At 57.5% G+C, this 17,835-nt stretch overlaps 1 protein-coding gene across 2 annotated transcripts in view; it reads right to left on the minus strand.

Annotated features, from left to right (window-relative positions):
* PREX1 (phosphatidylinositol-3,4,5-trisphosphate dependent Rac exchange factor 1) overlaps positions 1 to 17,835 on the minus strand; it is a 171,442-nt gene that overhangs the window by 41,331 nt on the left and 112,276 nt on the right. For both annotated transcript variants that reach the window (XM_036009946.1, XM_028523978.2), the window contains exons 8-14: positions 15,737 to 15,855; positions 13,976 to 14,125; positions 11,667 to 11,814; positions 4,664 to 4,764; positions 3,335 to 3,438; positions 3,056 to 3,105; positions 797 to 872 (exon numbers count right to left, since the gene is read on the minus strand). In XM_036009946.1, the coding sequence (XP_035865839.1) occupies positions 797 to 872; positions 3,056 to 3,105; positions 3,335 to 3,438; positions 4,664 to 4,764; positions 11,667 to 11,814; positions 13,976 to 14,125; positions 15,737 to 15,855 (748 nt within the window). The remainder of the gene's footprint in view (positions 1 to 796; positions 873 to 3,055; positions 3,106 to 3,334; positions 3,439 to 4,663; positions 4,765 to 11,666; positions 11,815 to 13,975; positions 14,126 to 15,736; positions 15,856 to 17,835) is intronic.

The following is a 17,835-nucleotide window of genomic DNA, read 5'->3' on the forward strand; positions in this document are numbered from 1 at the left end:
CTGGCCCACAGTACACGCCCCCTGAACAGGAGCCACAAAGGACAAAAGGCAGGCAGCGAGGAGCGTCTGCAGTGCCTGATGGAACACACACCCCTGGGAAGTTGCAGCAAAAGAGACGCACAGATTTTCCCAGCTTCCGCCCAGCCCCTGCCCACCAGGAACTTCTGTGACCATAGTAACTCGGCAAGTTCCACACAAGACCAACTTGTCCCCATTTGCCCAGGACCACCCCCGTTTTACAGCTGAAGGCCTTAAGGGGGCAGCAACCCAAGGGTTCATTCGCTGGTGGTGCCATAGAATATTATTCCGCCTTAAAGAGGGAGGAAATTCTGGCACACGTTACAGCACGGATGAACCTCGAGATACTATGCTGAGGAAAATAAGCCAGCCACCGAGACACAAATGCTGTGTGATTCCACGGATCTGGGGTGCCTGGAGCATCCAGAGTCAGAGAGAGAAAGTGGAAGGGGGCTGCCAGGGGCTGGGGGAGGGAGGAGTGGGAGTTAGTGCTTCCTGGGTGCTGAGTTGCAGTTTTGCAAGGCGGAAAGAGCTCTGGAGATGGGTGGTAGTGACGGCTGAACAGCCGTGTGAATGCACCTAAATCCACTGAACTGTACACTCAGAAAGGGTTAAGGCGGTGAGTGTTACATGTATTTTACCACAAGTAGAAGATAATTAAAAGTGAAAGAAGGAAAAGACCTCAAAGGACCCCGTCCCGTCAGGCCCTCAGTCCTGGGCAGAGCCAGCTGGCTGGCCCCACGGGTTTGGGGTAGCGGTGGGGGCAGGGAGCTCTCACCTGAGCCAGCAGCCAGTCCACCAGCTTGCTCCCAGGCAGCACCGACTTGTACGTCTTCAGGTGGTAATCACGGTCTCTGCCGAGAGGAGGAGGCACACTGTGAGCGGCTGGGGAGACTGGAGGTGGGAGCAGCCCGGGCTTTCCCGCTTCCACTGCCCTGACCCACGTGATCCCAGGCTCTCCCGGCCGGTAGGGGTGGGGGGGAATAGGGGGAAGGCCTGGGGACAGCACTGGGCAGGGAGTCTGGACCTGAATCCCACACCTCACTCACAGTGCGACCTGGGGCGAGTCTGCCCCAACCCAGGACCCCCTTCTCACCCACAGAGTGAGGGAGCGGGAGGTGATGGCTCTAAGGATCTCTCTCCAGCCCAGGGATTCTCAAGCAAGGGCGACTTTGCCCCCCAAGGGACCCTTGGCCGTGTCTGAAGACGGTTTTGGCCATTCACATTACGACCTGGCGGGAGGTGGACGTGCCACTGGCACCCAGCAGGCAGAGACCAGGGAGGCCACTGAACGTCCCAAGTGCCCAGAGGAGCTCTCAGAGGAAGAGCCATCCAGCCCAAAACATCGACAGCACCGTGGCGCTGGAAAACTGACTTGCTCTGAGCAGTGCAAACAACCCTCAATTTCTTTCCTTTTTTGTTTCACTGCTGACATTCGTGCAGGCAGAGGTAACAAACTCTTCCTGTGTGGGAGCGCCTCTTCTGGGGCTGGTGTGGGGAATGGGGCCTGGGCAGAGGGCAGGGGCCTGGGGCGTGCCTGGCTCTTTTGGAAGCAAGTGCTCCGGCCTGAGTGGCCGCTAACCTCCTGCTGAGTCCTGGCGCAGAGGCTTCTGCTGACCTTGCAACCAAACTGTAACAACGTGTCAGCCTCACAAGCCACCAAAAGTGAGGGTCTGTGGCCAGCCCATGTCGAGGCTGATAGGGTCCAGATGGGGAGTTTTTCTGGGGTCTTTAGGAGCTGGAATGTCCCGCGGGCCGGGTCACAGAAGGCCCAGCCTTCTGCCTTCCTGGGATTTGCAAGACAGCAGGGAACAGGCTGAGGAGGCGGAGGCAGGCCTGGAGATGAAAGTGGTTCCCGGGGCCTGACCTCCCACAATGAGGCCAAAGGCCAGCGAGGCCAAAGGCCGAGGAGGCCAGCAAATGCCAGGAAAGGCCCTTCCTCTCCGCTCCTCTGAGAGGTGATAAGGGCTGTCAGGACAAAGGGACAGAGGAACCTGCACCTGGATTAGAACCGGGTCAACCTCTCTGAACTTTCGTCCGCAACCACAAGCTTCCTGGGAAAGAGAACAACCAATCTCCGGCATTCCCGCGGCACTCCCAAGGTGCCAGGCACCGTTCACATCAAATCCTCACGACGGCCGGAGAGCCGTGAGCTAGTCTTATGCCCATTTCACAGATGCAGACAGAGAGGCCAGAGAGAGTCGTTACCTTTCAGCAGTTACTCGACAGACACTCACTAAGTGCTACTTTGCCCTAGGCCTGTGCGCCCCAACATGTGGCCATTTTTCAACCAATGCATATTAAATCAAACTCAAAGTCACATTCCTCAGTCTCAAGGGTTTGGACTAGAAGCTACTGGGCTGGACAGCACAGATAAAGAGCATCTCCGCCCGTGTGGGAAGTCCCACTGGACAGCGCTGTTCCGGGCGTTGTTCAAGTGTCTGGGGACACAGCAATGAGCAAGTTCCCTGCCCCTGGCGAGCTCACAATTCAGCGGGGAAGGACAGGACACAGATAAAGAAACAGGTACATGTCGACCGCCATACTGACAGCAGTCACACCGACAAGTTCAAGGAGAAAACCAAAGGGAAGTAAGGAGGACAGTGTGTACCCAAAGGTGATACTTTAGAAAGGCGGTCAGAGAAGGTGCCCCGAGACAGCTGAAGGAAGTCAGGAGGCAAATACGCACGTATGTAAGGGAAGAGCATTTCCAGCAGAGGGAACAGCATGTGCAAAGGCCCTGAGGTGGATCCTGTCAGTGTCCCCACTCCACAGAGGAAACAGTTGAGGCACCAGGAGGTGAAGTGACTCTGCCCCAGGTCACACAGCTGCTAACCGGCAGGCCGAGGTTCAAACCCACTGCCACGCTGCAGTGCTTCCCAAAAAACTCTCCTAGCGCTAATAACGAACCTACAGGGGAGGTGTGACCGTTAGCCCCATCTGGTGAAGGAGACTGAGGCTCAGGGCGGCCAGCGGCCCAAGGCCACAGAGCTGAGGAGAGGCAGAGTGACAGTGAGGCCGGGGGAGGGTGACTTACTTGATCACGGGCGTGTAGAGGCTGTGCAGGCGGCAGTAAAGCCTCACACCCTGAAAGACAAGAGCGGGGAGTCTGGGGTCAGGCTGTGACCTTCAGGGGCCTCCGCATCCAGGCCGCTGGGGGCAGGGGGGGCTTCCAAAAAACAACAGGTGGGCGGGGGAGAGGAGAGGGGGAGATGGGAGGGGCCCGTGGAGGAGAAGAGGAGGCCACTGGGGCCCCCGCCTGCTGTGTGGTGACGGAGGGGTCTGGGTGACAGGGTCGGAGTGACAGGGTCCCTACCTTGGACATGATGTCCTCCAGCTCACTCCGGGCCTTGTAGGTGCCATCGTCGTAGCGGAAGCGGTACATCACCTGCTCGTTCTTGAACTGGTGCTTATCCGAGACTAGGGGGACCCGGGGGGATGGTGAGGCACAGCAGGCCCCCTAGCCCCACGCCCACCATCACCACCCTCGCCTCGGCCAAGCTCTATGCCAACTGAAATCTCTCGGACCCTCATTCCCACACCGTATGTCAGGCCCTGCTGAGACCTGCAACTCAGGTCTGGTGCATCTGCGGGGTTCACGAGAGGCCCGGAAACCCCCCAACCCAGCCTGTGCTGGGACCACCGGGCTGGTCTCCCCTTGCAGCTAGACACCAAAGCACATGCTGATGTTCTTTGGGGCCGGTGCGCTGGGTCCGAGGCCGCCCTGTAAGGACTCCCAGGACCACCACCTCACCACGGCCCCAAGCCGCCCTCGGTGCTCCCCTCCCCCTCTCCCCCCCAACGTGGATCCACTAGCAAGTCCTGCAGGCTCTTCCCACACAGCACACATGCAGGGTCTGACTCCGCACTCCCACCTGCTCCAAGCCACCTTCATCCCCCACCTGGAACATCACAGCTGCCTCCTCGCTGGGCACCCTGCCACCACCCTCGGCACAACAGTTCCCACTCAGCACAGCGGCCCACAGGGTCCCGTCAAAGATTGGGTCCAGGCGGGTCTCTCCTCGAAACTCAGCAGTGGCTTCATGTGTCACTCAGAGTCAAGCCAAAGACCCTACAATCCCCTGTGAGATCCTGGACCGCATCCCCTGAGCACTCCCCCTGGGCCCCGTGCCCTCTGACCCCATCGGACACTCCCCCCACCCTCTCCGCAGCAGCCATCCTGGCCTCCTTGTGTTCCTCAGACAAACAGCTTATCCTCCTGTCCGGGGACTTCACCCCGGCTGTTCTGTCTGCCGGGACCCCCAAAGCCCACCCGGCTCCCTCCCCGGAAGCCTGGCCCATGAGAACAAGAGTTTTCATCTGTCCTGGTCACTGCTGTGCGGGCAGTGCCTGGCCCAGCACAGGTGCTCGAGAAACTTAAAACAAATGGGTCTTCCCTTTTCTGAAAAACAGGTAGGAAATTCTCCTTCCCTGACCCCATCTTTTCAACGTGTCCCCACATGCCGGTACACAGAGGGAGTGAGTTTTATAAGGGCATCTACTTCCCTGGGGCCCCCCGTGCCCAGGGGCCAGGGCAGCTGCACCAGAGCACAGAAACAGCCTCTGAGGTGGTGGACACAGCACCGCCGGGGCCTGTCCCATTCCCAGCCCTGGCCCACGCGGGTGAGCGGCCCCGCGCACTCACCGTGGTGGATGATCCCGTTCTCCAGCAGGGCTTGGCCCAGGTTGACTCCTTCTTCCGTCTTGCTGATTTCACCGATTTCCAGGAGCCAGGAAACAAACTCACTGCCGGGAACATCACACGCGCGGCTGAGAGGACCTCCCCAGGCCTGGGACTCGCGCAGACCAGCGCCGAGCTGGCCTGGCCTCACCCGCCCCTGGGAATGACAGCTAACCCTTCCCTCGGGGAAGCACAGCTTAGGGGCCCACGGCCCTGGGGGTTGTGCTAAGGCCGCATGCTTCTCCCCGTGACCAAGGACAGAGGGGCAGGTGTGACCAGACCCCAGGCCCTGCCTCGGATGGAGGGAGGGAGGGAGGGAGGGAAGGATGAATGGAGGGAGGGATGGAGGGAAGGATGGATGGATGGATGGAGGGAGGGAAGGAGGGAAGGATGGATGGAGGGAGGGAGGGAGGGAAGAGTGGGAGGATGGATAGAGAGACACATGAGTAGGTAAGTGAACGGAAAGTGAATGGATACATGGATAGCTTGACAGGCTAATGCATGAGAGGTGGCTGGAAAGGCTGGCTCGTAAGTGGGGAGATGGTAAGTGCAGAGATAACTGAGTAGATGGGTTGGAGAACGGATGAAGGGTGGCCAGACGGATGGATGAGCCGAAGGAATGAAGAAACAAACAAGCAGGAAGAAGGGTCCAGAAAGACAACTGTGGAGAGTCAAGATAGTTAATGGTGATCGAATCACGTCAGCCTCCTATTTAAAACCCTCCAGTGGGCTTCCCCATCACTCTCAGGAGGAAAAAACAAAAAACAAAAACAAAAACCTCTTCCCGCACGAGAACAGGGCCCTGCAGAAACTGCCCATTGCTCACCGGTCTCATCCCCCATGTCTTCTACTTACTATGCTGTGGCCACACCCACCGTCTTCCCCTTCTAAGAAATGCCAGATTCCTGCCTGCCTCGGGGCCTTTGCACCTGCTGTTCCCTCTGCCTAAACACTCTTCCTAACCCTTCCTTTTCATCCTCCAGGTCTCAACTCAAATGTCACCTCCTCGGAGAAGCCTTTCCTGACCACATCATCAAAAGTAGTCCCTTATCTCCACACAACCCATCATATCTCTTGGTGTTACGTCCCTTTTAATACCGTCTGAAGTTGTACTGTTTGCGGATTTCCTTATGTGTCTACCGGCCATCTCCCCCAACCAGAATGCAGTCTCCATGCAGTCAAAAGTCACGGCTCCACCCCCAGAACCCAGAAGGGGGTCTAAAGCACAGGAGGGCTCAATAACCATTCACTGAACGGATGAAAGAAGGAACCATCCAGCAAGAAGGAATGTTCTGGGCCCAGGAGGAAGGTCTCCGGGAGAAGGCGGGGCTCACAGGCCGGGAGAAAGCAGGCGAATCCAACGTGACTGCCCAGGGGGGCAGAGGCCCCGCCAGACCCCAGCTCCTGGCTCCCGGCGGGCGCCTGGCCCAGCAGTGCACAGCTCAGCCCACTCGAAGTCAGCAGGAAAAGGGAGAGCTGGGAGCTGAGAGCTGGGAGCGGGGCTGCTTCCGCCCAGCAATCTGTGCTCAATGAACGCAGGTGGCAGCTGGCCAGAGCATAGAGCTCTCCTGCTTATCGAAACCAGCTGTCCCGCCTCCAATTACAGGGCCGGAGGGGGGCAGGGCTATTTTTAGTTTTCCAGGGTTTGCTGAGCAAAAGACCTGCCTTGTGTGTAGGTAGTGGTTGCGTGTGAGGCATTCAGAGAGAGAGCCCTAGGGGTGCAGGGCCCAAGGGGGCGCAGGAGAAATGGATCTGTTTTGTGGAGCAGAACCCCAGGTAGGGGAGAGATTGTTCTGGGTCCTGCCCACCCCCAGTTCCATTCTCTGTGTCCCAAAAATCAGAGACAGAAAGTCACCAGCCACTGAGAGGAGTGAACGGATGTTGAGTGCCCACTCTCGGAAGCTGGAGGCTCAGCGCCCGGCCACCCACTCACTGTCCCACTGGGGGCCGCCTCTGGGGTGCGGGGGCAGGGCGTGACCCACCGCAGGTGCCAGGACAGCAGACAGACCAGAGGACGGCAACGGTGACCATGCTTCTGCCCTGAGCGGAGTCCTGCCCCTTTTACAGGACCGAGGAGGGTTCTCTGCACTCAACAGGTAGACTTTCTAATCAAAGAAAAGCTGGGGTCCAGCGTGCAACACTGGATAAAAGTCACCTCCGAAGAGGGGAGCCAGCCCTCTGTGTGGCTGACTCGGGCTACAGTGGAAGACTAAGGCAGCTTACGGCTTTTCAGGAGAAGCCGGAAATCCCTCATTTCCTGTGAAACCTCCCGACTGGTTCATGTAGAGAGCAAGTCCAGATTTTCTGAAAGCACCATGGGGCCGATAAAAAGCCCATCTGTAAACTGCACTGGGTCAGTGGGGCACCCCTCGCCACCACGGGGGTGCAGGGAGGGGTGTTCTAAGCGGGGGTGGGGGTGGGTCAGCAAGCACCGAGGCGCCGAGTGAAGAAAGGGTAGGGAACCAGCGGTCTGCCTGCCGGCTGCAGCGAGGTCCAGTCCTGCAGGAGGACAGAACGGGGCGCAGTGGTCTGGGCACACGGAGGGGAGGCCGCCCTAGTCTGGCGGCGTGTTTGAATTTCAGGGGATGGGGGACTGCTGAGAGCTAACGCGTGTCCGGCTCTCATCCCTCCCCGCTTCCCGGCCCCCAGAGTCGTTCACCCAGCACACACGTACTCAGCCCAACACATAGGTACTCGGCCCAGCACACACGTACTCGGCCCAGCACGTGCCACGCCCCACGCTGGCTGCAGGGACACACGGGTACGTCTTTGCAGTCTTCCCAGGGGGGCCCTGTAGCTGAGGCCCAGGGTGCCACTCAGCACCGAGTTCACCTTTTCTCCAGGTCCATGAGGGCAGGGATTGAGGGGTTTGCAGTCATCCCTGTAACTCCACAGCCTGCAGGTGTCCGGCAGGCCGTCACTGATCAGCTGCTACACTCAGACACCGTGCACCTGTGCAGGCAGGCGGGCGAGACAGGCCCCTCCCACCTCAGAGCTTCATTCTGGCAGGTGTGAATAACTGAACAACACCTGACCTCTATCAAGGGCCAAACCAAAGGCCTTCTCCTTCCAGGAAGCCCTCCCTGACTGCCCCTGCCAGGCAGATGCTCATGCCTCGGCCCCTGAGCCCCAACAGCTCTGATTGTGTCCTCACTCAGGGCCGGCATGATGGTTCACCCTCCTCTCCCTCTCCTGCTTAGACTCTCTCAATGGCTTCCCAGAGCACCTAGAATGAAATGTGAACCGCTCACCCCGTCCCCACCGGATCTGGCCCCTGTCAACCCCTGTCAACCCCCAGCCCTCTGCCAGCCACTCCCTCCAGCCACACTGACCTCCTTACTGCTCCTCAGGGTCTCACTCAAGGCTTGTTCCACCTTGGAGCTCACGTCCCTGCTGTTCCCTCTGCCAGGATGCTGTTCCCCCAGGTCTTTTCATGGCTGCCTCTTGCTTGTCACCCCGACTCTGGTTAAAATGTCACCTCCCCTGAGAAGCTCTTCCTGACCACCCAGTTGAAGTAGCACCCCTTTTCCTTGCCTCCTTACACCGACCTACTTACTTCCTTACAGGACCCTCAGCTCTCTGAAATCCCGGTCCTGGTTCATCTCTATGTGTATCTGTCTATTGTCTGTCTGCTCCCTCCTCGACCGGCCTGTTATCTGCGTGAGGTCAGGGCTGTTGCTGGCCCTGATTGCAGCCGGCACGTGGTGAGCCGACACTGAATGAATGACGGGGGAGACTGAGTGAAGAGTCGATTCTGTCTCCCCAGCTCATCTGAGGGTCCTAGGGGACAAGTGCCTCGTGAAGTGTCGTGAAGATTCTACCCCTGGGGGTTCGCACGTGGCAGCTGTGAGTTTTGTCTGGGCTGGGCTGAAACAGGCCACTCCCTGGAGCCCAACACATATGTCCATCACTCGTGCCAGCGCTGTGCTCGGAACGTGACGCGCATCTTCTCACGGTATGCTCCAACAATCCCACCAGGCACGTTTTACTTTCTCTCATCCATTGATTATTTACTAGGCTCAGAGGAGCTGAGAACCTTGCCCAAGTCACACAGGCCGATGGTGGGAGTTCCAGGACTCGAGCCCAAGTCTGACGCAAAGCCCAGTCCCTGAAGGCTGCGGAGATAAATCAGATACTTTTTGTTTTCGTGGAATTCCCTGCCTGCTGGTGGAGGCAACTGCGGAGGAAGTAAAACTATCAAGTAGAAATGAAACGCGCTGAACGGAGAGGAAACTGGATACGGGCAGCGGAGTGCTGGGGGCAGAGGCCTGGGTCCAAGCCCCGCCTCCCACCCGTGACCTTGTGCGGGGCCTTTGCCCTCTCCGCGCCTTGGTTTCCTCGGCCTTCAAATGGGGGTACCGGCAGTAACCTGCCTCACGGTGCAGGGTGAGGGACAAAGGCATGGCCACGTGCCGGCTCCTGGGGCAGAGAAAGGCTCTGTAGCTGTGTCCCCGTGGCTGCTGTTTCCTTCCCCCCCATCCCCAGGGGACAAGGGTGCTCCCAGAGGAGAAGGCTGGGGAGCTGAGCCCTGGCAGGGAAGGAGGAGACCGTGAGCCCCGGGAGGGGTGCAGAGCAAAGCCGTACAGGGAGAAGAGTTTTCCAGAACAGTCTCCTGCAGGACACGGGCCCCGTAAGGCCCCGGTGATTACACAACAAGCTTCAGTTCTGGCCCTGTTTCAGGCGGGCAGTGAAAGAAATCGCCCTAATCCTTCCTGAGGAGACGGAACACTCCGCCGGAGCTCTGATCACAGAAGGTCATCCCATCCGGCTGGACTGTGTTCTCAGATGGCTCTGGCAGGAGGCGGGGAGGTCCTCCAACCCCGGGGGGCCGGAAGAAGGCCCCTCCCGGGGGGGGAAAACATCTTTTCTTCCCAGGGATTACTGATGAACTGAGGGAGACCAGCCAGCCTGTCCCTTCCCCACTCCCCACGTGTCCTCTGCACCCAGGGAGCTCGGCGCTGGCGTGGCTGACCCCTGAGGGCAATAGGGCAGCCCGAATCCGGGGCATCCTGGTCGCCCCTCAGAGGCCCAACCACCCCCGCACCCCTGCCTGCTGCCCTGCCAAACACGAGCCTCGGGCCACGACCAGTCTGCCCAGGCCCACACTCAGTCCCCAGCGGCCTGCCCATCATCGATGCCCACCTGTCTACCAGGCACTCCAACCTAGCACGTCCAAACCTCAGCTCCTCTTTCCCACGGTCTCTGCATCTTACTTGTTGGGGCCTCCAAGCAGCACACTCCCCCGCCCCGCAGTGGCTCCCTCTCAGACTCCCTCACTGGCCCCCCCTCCCGAGGCCCTCAGGCCCCAGGCCCCAGGCCCTGCCTCGTCTCTCTCCCCAAACCCCTCCAGACTCCATTCGGCCTCTGTGGCCTTGAAGGCCAGCTAACCACCATGTCTCCTGCACGCAGATCTCCAACCCGGATGTGTCTCCCCGAGTGAAGGTTTTATTTCCAACTAACAAGTCAATACCTCCATCCCGGTGACTGACAGTCTCAGAGCAACGGTCCAAATGGAGCCTCTGAGCTCTCCTCTCGCCCCCTGCCACCTGCCCCTCCCTCCAGCCCCTTCCCCTTCTCAGCAAGCAGCAACTCCAGCTTTCCTGGGGTTCACGGTCTGCAACTGCCCCTGTTCTTACCCCATGAGCAAAGGCCGTCACCTTCACCATAACCCGGAATGCGACCATCTTCCCCCATCTCCACCGGGAGTGCCCTCATCCAAGTCACCTCTCGCCTGGCCTATGGCACTATAATAACCCAGTGGCTTTTACTCAGAGCCTCTCCAAAAGCTTTTGAGAAGTAGGGGAGATATAAGTGAATAAATCCTAAATAAAGTCCCTGCTTCACAAGCAAATGTCTCCCCTGTGTCGGACACAGCTCCATGAGGCCGGGAAGTCTTGGCACTCTGCCACCCGCTCCAGTGTCGACCACCGTGTCCAGCACACAGTAGGACCCAAAAACAGCCTGACTGCCTTTCTTCTGCCCCTTCCAATCCCCAGGTGAATGCCCCACCCCAGGCGAATGAAACCTGGGTTTGAGATCCAATCTGGACACCCCTGTGCTCTCACCCCTTTGCTCCTTGTTTATAAAATGCAGGTGGGGGTAAGGTGTTTTATTAGTAGGAAATAATGTGTTTCCCAAACAGAGGAATTGGAGGCCCGAAGTACCGAAAAGCCTACAGAACCCTCCCCCTCCGCCCCCTCACACAGAACTCGGGAAGGGAGGCCTGGCGGGGAGACCGAGTTCTCAGGCGTCCAGCCCCCGGCACTGCGAGAGGATGGATTTCTGTGGCTGACGCCGCCCACGCTGCCGTTGTCACGGCAGCCCCAGCGGACTGACGCAGGGTCCTGCGTGCGCTCTCCCAGGCCTCCCACCGCCTTCGCCACCGACCCTCTGCGTTCAACACCCCTCCCCCGGAAACATCTACAGTGGCGTCTCTCTCCTCGAACGCTAGGGCAGCGTGTTTTTCCATCCGTGGTGCACAACCCATTAGTGGTTTGTGAAATCAATTTCATGGGGCTTGCTCAGGATTAGTTTTGAAATGAATAAAGAAATAACTTGAGTAGACTGGAGAGGAGAGGAGAGGAGAGGAGAGGAGAGGAGAGGAGAGGAAGCAAATAGAAAAACAGAACAGGTACTCTCAGAGTACATCAAGCACAGGAAGTCTAGCGAATCTTCAGCTTCATTTACATATTACGTGGACGTGTGCACACAGTCACAATAGAAAACTGATGATTTGCAGTGAGTTATGGTGACACAGGTCTGCAAGGCTGATACGGGGACCCGAGATCCTTCTGGACCTCCTACGAGGGCTGTTGCGCAAGGACTCAGGGTGCGGTAGTAGCTCCTCCCAGTGGGGAGGGGCAGGGCTGGGAAGAGCCACGTGGGCACAGACGCTCCGCCCACCTCCAACCTCCAGCCTCGGGCCCAGACCCAGGAAGCCCGCAGAAGCCAGGATCCGGCCACTCACTTGCCAAGGAAGCACTTGGGGACTGTGCTCAGCTTTCTCCGGCGGTCCTTGATCAGGTTCACCTTCTTGTTCATCATCATGTGGTAGAGCTTCTCCCCCTTCTCCGCAATCATGACGTAGGCGTCCCGCTCCATGCCCAGCTTCAGGCCTATGGAGAAGGCACGGTCAGCACCGGGGACAGCGCCGGCCCGGGGGAGGGGGTCGCCCAGGGGCAGGCCCTCGGCTCCTGAGAGCTGCCCCCAGCTGTCCCCCACTACTCCCACAGCCAGCAGCCACGTACAAAGCACTCACTGCATTGTGGTCACTGTCCTAGGCTCCTTGAAAGAACCCTTTAGGGGAGGGTGGCTTATCTCCCCCATTTTACAGACGGCAAAGCTGAGGCCCCGAGATGTTAAGTCCCAGGATAACAAGCAGTTAGGCTGGCTGAAGCCTTCACTCTGAGGATAGGTTTCCAAACTCAGAGCTTCTCAGAAAGCCTGCTGAGAGCTTCCTTCCAGCCAGGGATGGAAACCTCCCCGTTTCTCTAGAAAACACACAGGCCCCAGAGCACTGCCCCACACTGTCCACTCGGACCCTGTCCACTCCTAACAACAACAGGAATGGCAAACAGTCACAGAAAGTGCTGTGAGCGCCTGCGATAGGCCACTTCATCCTCAGGAAACCTACAAGCAAGCACCCTTATCCCTGAGTCACAGATGAAGAAACTGAGGCCCAGAGAAGCGAAGCCCTCTGTACACAGGTACCCAGCCAGCAGAGGCAGAACCGGGGTTTGCACCCAGGAAGTCCGGCTCCAGGTCTCTGCTCCTGACCACGGCACGTGCCACCACCTCTGGAAACTCCGCCCTGAGGTCAGGGTTTCGACAACACCCCGGCTGCTGCAGCCAAGACCCCCTCGGGCCACAGGCCACTCACGATCACGTTAGCTGGGCCCTGACCACAGCCTCTGATTCCGACCACAAAGATACCGGCCTGCCCCACCCAGGCCAGGCCACGCCCCGGCCCCTCCCAGCCCTGACCACACACCCAGCCCTGATCAGTTTCCAGTGTCACACCCAGGGGCCAAATTCAGTAGCTTCTTTGGCCTAATGGCATTTCAATAAATTTTAACGTAATATTTAAAATTTTAAAAAAAAATACCATCTTAAAATCCAGATGTCTAGCTTCTCTAGGAAAAAGATAAAATTAATGAATCCAATCGTGCTGGGCCCATCTTCTTGAGAAGTGGCCGCCCCCTGCGCTCGGGGAGAAGCAGGCGCAGGAGAGAAGTGGAGGGACCTGGCACAGGTGCGGGAGGCAGAATTAAAAGGACCTGATCTACTGAACTGGGTGAGCAGGCGGAAGTCAGACACCACGAGTCTGAATCTGAGCTCGGGAGAGGGGTGAGGAGCCGCTTCCTGAGACGGGGCAGGTGCTGCGATGAGCAGGTTTGAACAGAAGACGTGATGGGAGTGAAGAGTTCAATTAGACGTGGTGAGCGTGAGAGGTCCACGGCACAACTCAGGGAGAGGTCAGGAGGGATTTCAGGGTCATGTGTCAAACTGCCAAGCAGGGCCAAATGCAAACCTCACTGGGCAGCAGCGTCACCACCCCCCACAGCAGGAACTCGCGTCCCTGCGCACAGGACGCCACCGCTGGGGCCCGGGCAGCTGGAGTGGCTCACCCTAAACACACTGTGCCTCGTCTCTCCCAGCCTGGTGGTCCCTGCACAACGGGCCCGTGTGTGCCCCAGCCTCACCCGAGGGTCACGCCCAGCCCTGCACTTCCTACGGAGGCTGCCTCACAGGTACCTGGGCCCAAAGAGGTTCGGACCACAGGGACGGGCAGCCCCCAAGGACCCTCCTCCCCAGGGCACACTCAGCAAGTCTCTAACACCGAGAGCCCCAGGGGAAGGGAGTAGAACCAGGGAGGGGAAAAGGTATGTAGGGAACATCTTGGCTACCAAACCTCAAGGTGAAGGGTGCCAAGAATCCCAGGATGATCAATCACATTGACATGACCTTGGGCAAGTCCCTCCCATTGGGCCTCAGCTTCGCCATCTCTCTAGTGGGCTAACCCAGCTGGCCTCGGGTGATCTAAGAGACCACCCAGCTATAACACAGTCCCAGAGCTGGCTGCCCCTTCCAGGACCTGCTTCTTGTAGCTCTGACTTTTCTAGAAAGGACCTTATGCTCCTTCCCTAGGCCCAGCCCTCACTCTGCAGAAGTGACCAGCCTGCGGAACACCCCCCACACACCCCAGGGGTCCCAGGAAAGGCTCCCAAAGCTTCCAGTCTCCAGGGGACTGGGCCGGGGGGCGGGGCAGCCACTCACTCTCTCGCTGCTCCCGCTCACGGATGATGGCGTCCAGCCACTTCTGCTTCTCCTCCGCCGTCTTGGCCATGCAGACAAACCACTTGTTCTTGGCCGTGTTGTGGATCTTCCAGCCGTTGGTGACAGTGTAGCCGTTGCTGTGGTAATCCGCTGGCAAAGGCGGGCAGAGGTGGGTCAGCAGACTCAGCCACACCACCCTGACCGTTCCCGACCACACGCCTGTGAGCGAGGGGGCGGGGCCAGCCCTCCGGCTCCAGACAGAGCATGGCGGCGTGGCCAGGATCAGGATTTGAGAGTTGAACACTCAACCCTTTCTAATGCTCGCTCCCTCTCCTGGCTCTTCACTGATGGGCAAGGGAGACCCACAAACAGAGGCCCCTCCCAAGCCCTCCATGACAGGGGCTTCCGGACCTCGCAGTCCAGGCACAAATGCAGGAGTGACTCAAGGGGAGACACCTGCCCGGAGCCCAGGAACATGTCCCTGCCTCCCTGCCTCCTTGCCCGGCTCATCCGGGCCTTCGGGCTACTTGAAACCCTAGTGCAAGCCGGACAACACCAGGTCGTAGGCCCTCAAGCGCTACTGGCTCGGTTGGGACCAGCAAACCTCTTTGACAACAGGGTGGCATTATTCAGGGAAGCCAATTCAAAGTACTGTCTGCACCCTGACCCTGAGGAGGGGGCCACAGGTTGCATGAGGCTGGCAGAGGGGTCTGTGGGCCAAAACCCTAAAGAAGCCCTGCCCTAGACAAGATCAAGAGGCTAACATGAGAATTCTCCCAGCTTCACTGCTCATATTAGTCAACAGGGGAAATAACCCAAGGGTCCATCCCCAAAGGGAAGGGTAAACTGTGGGCTGTTCGTGCAAGGGAACATTATGGGGCGGTGGAAACCAGCAAGCCGGAGAGTGCTAATAACCAGGACGTGCAGAAACACAAATGCATCTCACCAGCACGGGGTTGAGTGGAAGAGCAAGATGCAGAAGAATGTGTGATACTCATGACCATTTACATACGAAGATACTAAATAAGTAAATATAAACACATTCTTAAAGCTATTAAATACATATAACCATTTAGACACAATTTTAAAACACTGAAATTGGGATCAAAATATTTAGCAATGCACACTTAGGAGGTTAAAATATCTAAAAAAGCAAGAACATGACCATCACAAAATGGTCATGGATGTAGTTACTTCCGAGGGGGAGGAGGGGCCGTGACCAGGGTTGGCGGGTGGGGGCTCCCGGGGCACACGTAGCATTTCACCTGTTCACCAGGATGGTGACTTGCCTGGGCCCCGTATTTTGCCATGTATAATGCACACCCACATTTTTGGCCCAAACTTCCAAGGAAAAAATTTTTTTTTCATTTTAATTTTTAGTTCAATATTTTATTTATTTGTATTTGGATACCTGTTTTGTTTTTTTTTTGTATTATAAAGGAATTTCAGCATTTATTTTGAACATACTATGGCACAAGAAAGTTTATGAAACAAATAATTACAAAACACACGAACAGATACAAGGTAGTTCAGGCACTACCCACATATAATGAGCATCCTTATTTTTCCCTCAAAAATGTAGGCAAAAAAGTACGCATTACACACGGCAAAACACGGTATTTACTCTGTGTGCCCCAGTTTTAGGCACTTTTCTGCAGGTAGGTTCCACTTCCAATGAAAGGAAGAACCAGCTGGAACAGACCGTGTGCCAGGGGGCCGGGCGGGGGGCTGGGCTCGGGCAGGGCCCGGGGTCGGGCCTACCTGTCCCGTCCTCCACATTCTCCACCTCCATGACCTCGGTGTTGATTCGGCCCCTGAAGATGTAGAGGGAGCCGTTGATGGACTTGGTCCTCTTGGTGGATTTCTTGCCCCCGGTGACCCTGAAAGACAGCGGGAAGTCAGTGTCCCCCGCGCCTCACCCCACGGGGGCTCAGCTCTCTTCAGCAAAGCCCAGCGGGGAAGAGCGGCAACGCGGAGAGGCGCCAGGGACGAGAGGGGCGCGGCACCGGGGTCCCAGGCACGGGCTTCTGGCCAGTGGCTGGGTGACTTCTCCACGCCCAGCTACAGTTCCCGCAGCTGGAAAATCAGCTAGCGGCCTTGCTGGTCTCACAGAGCTACTTTTCAGCTAACAAGATACATCAATGACAAACTAACAAGCAATTCTTCTGGGCTAGAAAATGGGTTAAGGGCTCTCGAAGTGTCTAACAAACAGGTACTTCCTAAAATAAGACCGGGGGCAAGAAAGCTCAAAGTAGGCAGCCCATCCACCCATTGGCCTACATCCACCCCCCCACCATTCATTCGTTTGCTCGGGTGAGTCCTACGGCTCACCCACGTAATCGCTCAGCACACACCTGACCAGCACTTCCCGCGGGAGAATACCCAGTTGGAACGAGGGCAGTCACGCACCCGCGCATTCAGCAAGCGCTCAGAAAACGCCTACTGGATGCCAGGCACACTCTTCTAGGTGCTGGCGCTGCGGTGATGAATAAAAAAAAAAAAAAAGCAATGCCTCTGAAAATTCCTCTTCCAATAAGGGGGAGGGGAGACAAAGACAGAGGCTAAGCAAAGAAGTCAAACCCGTTCTATCCGAAGGGCCGAACGCTGTGGTTAACAGGAAGCAGGGAACGAGCCCTGAGAACTCGAAGGCCACCTGCAGTCTGCTCCGCCAGGTGGGTGGTGGCGTTCCCTGAGGGCCAGCTGTGTCTGGTCCCGCTCCTGTCTGCTTCATGAGCACCTGTCGCTGTAGCTGGGCAAACTCAATTGCATATACGCTGAGGACAAACGCATGCGGAAAAGGAGTCGCCTCTCTGAAAAAGAAGCTGAATGTTCCAGAAAAACTGAATAGAGGGAAACCACTTTTGCATTAAGAGCCAACTTATCCTCGAAGAAGAGGCCTTGGCTCTATGTGAAAAGAGTGTTTAATGATGCGATGTTTATGTTTTTAATTAAAATAAAACATTTATGGCTTTAAAAAATAATAAAGGTTGCAAAAGTAATAACAAAGCAAGAAGATGGATAGGGAGGGTGGAGGGGAGCGATTTGTAACTGGGGCAGGGGAGGGGGCCAGGGAAGGTCTCCCTGAAGAGGTGGCATTGGAACAAAGACCCACGGAAGGTGAGGGAGGAAGCCAGAGGGGTACCTGGGGACATCCCAGGTAGAGGACGCAGGCGCCACGGCAGGCCGTGCCGCAGGCAGCAGCGAGGAAGCCGGAATGGCTAGGCTGCGTGGGCGCGGGGAGTGTGGGGAAGGGGCCAGAGTGGCCACAGCGCCAGATGCTGTGGGCCCTGTGGGCGTGGGCTTGCACTGTGCATGTGAGACAAGCCCCTGAAGGGTCCGACCTGAAATAACTTGCTTTTGTTTAAGTTTTAAAAGGCTCACGCTGGTGGCCTGCGGGAAACAGCCTATCAGTGGGCGAGTGGGGACCGGGAAGAGCCAGAAGGGGGGGACGGTTTGTGCACACGTATCTACAATCCCTGCAAATGTGTGTGTGTGCACACATTTTACCTATTTTCACAAACTTTTAATTCAAGTGTGAGATCCACACAGACAAAATGCCCGAAGAAGCACAAGGCTCAATTGACTTTACGAGGTGAACACACCTGTACGAACATCTTAGCAGCCCCACGGCTCCCCACCACGCCTTCCTGCAGTCACCTGGCCCCTCCCCGCCTCACAGGGGCAGCCGCAATCCTGCCGTACCAGCCCGAGGGCCGCTGTGCCTGAGTGAACTCCCCGAACACGGGATCACAAAGCGAGGGTGAGGACGTCTGCGGGGTGGGGGTGTCCAGTCTGGGCTGCTGGGCCTGTCCTGTGTGTGTGTGTGACGAGGAGCAAGCGTGCGCATCACGCTGGGTCAC

Source organism: Phyllostomus discolor, chromosome 9 (genome assembly GCF_004126475.2).
Source record: "Phyllostomus discolor isolate MPI-MPIP mPhyDis1 chromosome 9, mPhyDis1.pri.v3, whole genome shotgun sequence".
NCBI classification, from domain to species: domain Eukaryota; kingdom Metazoa; phylum Chordata; class Mammalia; order Chiroptera; family Phyllostomidae; genus Phyllostomus; species Phyllostomus discolor.